The sequence below is a fragment of the Rhinopithecus roxellana genome, chromosome 9 (assembly GCF_007565055.1).
Source record: "Rhinopithecus roxellana isolate Shanxi Qingling chromosome 9, ASM756505v1, whole genome shotgun sequence".
NCBI lineage: Eukaryota > Metazoa > Chordata > Mammalia > Primates > Cercopithecidae > Rhinopithecus > Rhinopithecus roxellana.
The window spans coordinates 40320769-40326768 of NC_044557.1; the positions used below are offsets into that span (position 1 = coordinate 40320769).

The 6000-nt window shown below is 42.6% G+C and overlaps 1 protein-coding gene across 2 annotated transcripts in view; it reads left to right on the forward strand.

Annotated features, from left to right (window-relative positions):
* The window catches only part of LYN (LYN proto-oncogene, Src family tyrosine kinase), a 139568-nt gene extending 136436 nt beyond the window's left edge, over window positions 1–3132 (forward strand). For both annotated transcript variants that reach the window (XM_030937973.1, XM_030937974.1), the window contains exon 13: window positions 1631–3132. In XM_030937973.1, coding sequence (XP_030793833.1) covers window positions 1631–1833 — 203 coding nt within the window. In that variant the 3' untranslated portion in view covers window positions 1834–3132. The remainder of the gene's footprint in view (window positions 1–1630) is intronic.
* Window positions 3133–6000: the final 2868 nt, after the last annotated feature.

Consider the following 6000-nt stretch of genomic DNA (forward strand, 5'->3'; position numbering starts at 1 on the left):
TTTTTTACCCCTTAAAGCTATTCTCAGGATCAAAGATTGACAGTTCAGTTTCTGAATTACTCTGAGACATTTGACCACATTAAAAAATCCTCTATTACCAGGCCTTTTGCAGAGCTCTAGAGGAGTAATGAGCACCTTACTTCTCTCCTGGAGGTCAAGAATATGCAAATCCAGAGTCAGAGTGAGCTGTCACTCTGGCCAGGTACTGCAGATTGGAACAGTTAACTGTGTCTGTGAAGTAGCTCCACTTGAGACTATGATTGGGGTTCAGTTTTCCTCCTCAATTAATATCTTGCTCTTAAAAGACAGTGACATCCACAAGATATGTAGCACAAACTACAGACAAGTTTCCTTCAGATTAACTGAACCATCATTATTTTCCAAATTAATCCCTAAGTTTTTAACTATTTGGCAAGTATGTAATCAATTGGTCGGGCTGACTTAAGGATGTTGACTTTAAGTAAATGAAAATACCAATTATTAAATGAAAAGCCAATTTTTGAAAAATGTCTGTATAAGATAATATATGGTAAAATTATTATTTTTTTTTATAAATACACTACAGGTTGAAGCTGAGAGAACGCTACCCCACAAACGTAATTAAAGTTGAGAGTTAGGATTGAATTTAGGTGACTTATGTGAAATGTCAGGCAAGTCCAATATCCTTTTGTTATTAAAGAGGACTTGGCTGTGGCTCCTACTTAACAAATTTTGGCAAACTGAATGCTGTCTTGACCCCCTCCATACTAAAACTTATTTATTGAGTTGCTTGCAGAAATTTCCTTAGCTTCTATATTAGTTGGCAAGGGCTGCCATAACAATACAACACACTGGGTAATTTAAACAACAGACATTTATTTTTCCAGGGTTCTGGAGTTTCAAAGTCCAAGGTCTAGGTGCTGGCCAGGTTGGTTTCTCCCGAGGCCTCTCTCCTGGACTTTTAGATGGCCGCCTTCTCCCTGTGTCTTCACATGGCCTCTCCCCTGTAGTAATCTGTGTTTCTAATCTCCTCTTATAAGAATATTAGTCATATTGGATTAAGACCCACCCAAATGGCCTCATTTTATTTTATTTTATTTTATTTATTTTTGAGACGGAGTTTTGCTCTTGTTACCCAGGCTGGAGTACAATGGCACAATCTCGGCTCACCGCAACCTCCGCCTCCTGGGTTCAAGGGATTCTCCTGCCTCAGCCTTCCCTAGTAGCTGGGATTACAGGCATGCGCCACCACGCCCGGCTAATTTTGTGTTTTTTAGTAGAGATGGGGTTTCTCCATGTTGGTCAGGCTGGTCTCAAACTCCCGACCTCAGGTGATCCCCCCACCTCAGCCTCCCAGAGTGCTGAGATTACAGGCATAAGCTACCGTGCCTGGCCCTCATTTTAACTTAGTTACCTCTATGAAGGCCTTATCTCTAAATATGGTGCAGTCAATTCTGAGGTGTACTGAGGGTTAGGACTTCAACCTACGAATTTTGGGAGGATGCCGTGCAACCCCTAACAGCCTCAGTAAAGCTTGTTTCAATCATGGTTGCAGGACGTGAGGAGCAAAAAACCACTGCAGTACTTGACCCTCTGCCAGGTTTCTAAACGGCATGGTTTTTTGTTTTTGTTTTTGTTTTTCCCACCCTAGGGAGAACTAATGCCGACGTGATGACTGCCCTGTCCCAGGGCTACAGGATGCCCCGTGTGGAGAACTGCCCAGATGAGCTCTATGACATTATGAAAATGTGCTGGAAAGAAAAGGCAGAAGAGAGACCAACATTTGATTACTTACAGAGCGTCCTGGATGATTTCTACACAGCCACGGAAGGGCAGTACCAGCAGCAGCCTTAGAGCACAGGGAAACCCGTCCGTCTGGCAGGGGTGGCTGCCTCATTTAGAGAGGAAAAGTAACCATCACTGGTTGCACTTATTATTTCATGTGCTGGGATCTTCTGCCGTGCCTGGATCCTGAAATGGAGGCTAAATTACTCAGGAAGAACACCCTCTACATGGGAAAGTACTCTGTACTCTTAGATGGATGCTTCACCCAGTTGCAACTTGGACTTGTCCTCAGCAGCTGGTAATCTTACTCTCCTTGACAATGTCTGAGTGCAGCCTTTTGAGAAGAAAACACCTATTCCCTCCAAAAATACACCCAGCTAGCTCTGTGTTTACAAATGGACATAGGACTCAAAGTTTCAGAGACCACTGCAATGAATCCCCAATAATATCAGAATTAAACTCATTTATAAAGCTAAAATAACCAGATACATAGCATGACATTTCTTTGTATTTTTCTCTATGCTTTGGCTTACTTGTTAAAAAAAAAAAAAAAATTACTAATCCAACCTGTTAGATTTTGCAGGTGAAGTCAGCAGCTTAAAAATGTCTTTTCCAGATTTCAATGTTGTTTTTTTTTTCCTACCTCCCAAAATCTGAGACTGTTAAACATTTTTCTTCCATGAACACTGCTCAGACCTGCTAGACATGCCACAGGAGTGGCGTGCACATCTCTGTCTCTTCCAGCAGGAAGAGCCCATGAGCACACACAGCTGCTGTGCCGTCCAATGTGCACCTGAGGGCACCGGGCTCACCTGGACCTCCCAGGAAAGGGAGAAGAGCCTCAGAAACTGCTCTGTGTTTAGAAGGAATATTTTTAAGGGTCCAGCTTTTTCATTTCCACAATTTCCTATATCCAGATTTGTTTTGACAGTGTAGTTTAGAAGAACTAAGATTCTAATCTCTGAAGAACCTTATAGGGCCTTCTAAAACTTATATAAGAGTTTCCTTTGTTGCTTCAAAGATTTGAACGTTATGTTAAAGATCAAGTATTAATTTTAGTTGTACTCTAGAAAGTTAAAGTGCCACATTTGGGGCTATTTTTATGATTCAGCAATCTTTTCTAAATTGTGTAGCATGTGTATGAGACTATTTATACCCAAGGATATGAAGGAACGTAAGTGACTAGGAGGCTCTAGTGAGCCATGGTGGTGGGAGGTTCAAGCGGTTTTGTTTACTAAATTTTTCTCCTGTAAGCTTTGAATGGAAACTTCTGTATCACATTATGTGTTTCACTTATGCTGTCGTGTACATACCTAATATTTCTATTTTTGATTTTATTTTAATACACCTCGTCCAATAACATCTCAAGCTTTTTATTTGTGTTTACATTTTCAGCTTTGGTCAGTGTAAAAACTGGTCATCAGCTGGGGGTGGGGTGGTTAGAAGTGATTCAGTAGAGCTACATGCTTTAAACTTGCCCAAGTTCTACCTCCTTCCTTTGAGCATTTCAGATTGGAGAACCAAGGAGTTGATCACCTCAACGCCTGAACATCCGTTTATGGGGGCCAGATAGAATTTGTTTTCAAATAGGCTTAACAGGCATCATTAAAATTTCATTCTGTGTGTTTTGTTTAGGCTTGAGGTGCTTAGAAGATGGGATAAAATATTCTACTTTTCTCTAAATTTTAACTTCGTTTCCTATGTGATTTTTTAAAAATGTCCTTTCTAAAATATTCTAAAATTATTGATTCACAAGTGCCATGTTCACAACGATAGAATATTATCATTACATAATGTCTGCACAGTTGGTCCCTGGATTCATGGTGGTAAATTTTCTGTGTACACCCCCTGCTCGCATTTTATTTCAGAACCACAAGTATTACCCAATATGTTACATGGAGTGGAACTATACAGAATCCCTAAGGCAAAAAGAAGTCTCTAGAAAATGACTAAAGTTTTTTTTTTTTAGCATAACAAATTTATTTAAAGAAAATTATTAAATTTATCTTCACCTTGTTTTTCTTCTCCCACTTCCTCCTCTTCTTACCATTTTCCACTTGACTTTCCCTCTCAATCAAGCATGTGATCCTTCCCTCCATGTGGGCCTGTCACCAGCTTGGGCCTCATCTCTGGTGTCCGTCATGTGTGGAAGTCACATGTTCCCTTGATGAACAGCACACACAGTCTCTTTACTTAGCTATAGGTTTCTAGCCTCCCTGTGACAGACAGGCATAATGAGGGGCTGAGTAGGTGTTTGTAGCATTTTAGGGTCTCCGATGGTGTGCAAAATGGCTCATGTCATCACACCTCAGATTATCGTACAGAACTGGAAAGACAGAATCCATACTCCCTACCTCCAAGATTCTGACTTAGCTGTTGTGCAGTGGGGGATGTATGTCAGTCTATTTTAAAAGCTTCCCCAGTCAACTAGACTTAGTGGCTTATGCCTGTAATCTCAGCACTTTGGGAGGCTAAGGCAGGAGGATCACTTCAGCTCAGGAGTTAGACATCAGCCTGAGCAATATAGCAAGTCCCTGCCTCTACAAAAAATTCTAAAAATTAGCTAAGTGTGGTAGCACACACCTGTGGTCATAGCTACTTGGGAGGCTGAGGTGGGAGGTTTACTTGAGCCCAGGAAGTCGAGGCTGCAGTGAGCAATGGTCGCACGACTGCACTCCAGCCTGGGTAAGAGTGAGACCCTGTCTCAAAAAAAAAAACCCCAGAACCAAAAATCCCTTCCCTGGTGAATATAACGTATGCTCAGTCTTGAGAGTCACCACTTAGTTTGACCCATATTGCAAAGCCCAGCCTTCTTTTTCCTCAGATGGTTTCATTTCTCAAAGGGGAGTGGAAGAGAAGGAAGGAGGAAAAAAATGTGCCTTCCTTCTGGTGAACACAAAGCTCACTGAACCTAAAGGAGACTCACAGGCTGGAAACCGGTGTCCTTAGTAGTAGGGGCCACATGGGGCTTCCATGGTTCCTCCCGGCATATCTCCCGAGGTTCTGCAGAATCCCCTTACAGAAAGTACTTCTGATGAGCCACTGGGAACGTGTACTGTCCAATCCCCGTTCTAGGGGAAATTCACTGCCACAGAAGCCAGCAGCCCTGGCTGTCCCAAGGGTGCATAAAAGGATAATAAATAAAAGGAGGGAATTAATTTTGTTGCCTACACCAGGGATAGATCGAGGGCACTGAGAGCATCGTAAGTATAAACTCATTTCCAAGTCAGTTTGTGGGGTCGGCTTTCTCTCTCTCTGTTTTTGTTGTTGTTGTTGTTGTTGTTTTGTTTTGTTTTGTTTTGAGACAGAGTCTCACTTTGTCATGCAGGCTGGAGTTGCAGTGGTGCGATCTCAGTTCACTGCAACCCTCCCCTCTCTGGATGGAGCGATTCTCCTGCCCTAGCCTCCCTAGTAGCTGGGACTACAGGCACACACCATCTCGCCTGGCTAATTTTTGTATTTTTGGTAGAGATGGGGTTTCACAATGTTAGCCAGGCTGGTCTCGAACTCCTGACTTCAGGCATTCCGCCTGCCTTGGCTTCCCAAAGTGCTGAGATTACAAGCATGAGCCACTGTGCCCGGCCGGGGTCTGCTTTCTCTTTATTCCCCTTTCTCTCACAAACTACATCCAGGGGCGGTAGCTGCTGAAAAGGACCCAATTCTGCAACCTCAGCTTCTGACACCTTCAAATAAATTAAATATTGGTCCTAGGGCTCATTCCCCAGTTCTTCTGTCTGTCACTGCCAGGTTCTATAGCCGGTTCTCGGAGGTCTCCTGCTTCCTCAGCCAAGAACACCTGTCAGATGAGATCAAACCACCCAGCTTTCCTGTTAGCATCTTCCTTTATTTTCCACTTCTGGTTGGTGGAAGAGAGATTGTAGTTCTCTGTTCCCTATATTTTAACACCACAGATATTTCAGATTAGGTGAAGTCTTGCTGTATTTCCTGATGGAAATGGTAATTATAAACATACAAAGATACCCACACACACATCCTTTACTCAGGGCCCTCCTGTGCTTTGGCAAATTATAAAAATTATCTCTAACTCACACAACAACCCAGGAAGATCTGGACAATGCTATCGCTGTTTCACAGCTGAGGGATCGGGAGCGTTTAAAGCCACAGAAGGAATAGATTGGCTTCACTTCATATTGTTTCCTTGTGAAATAAAACCAGTGAAACACCTTTGTGTAGAATCTCCCTGACTCAGTTGAGTGTTCTGAGTAGGCAAGGGTA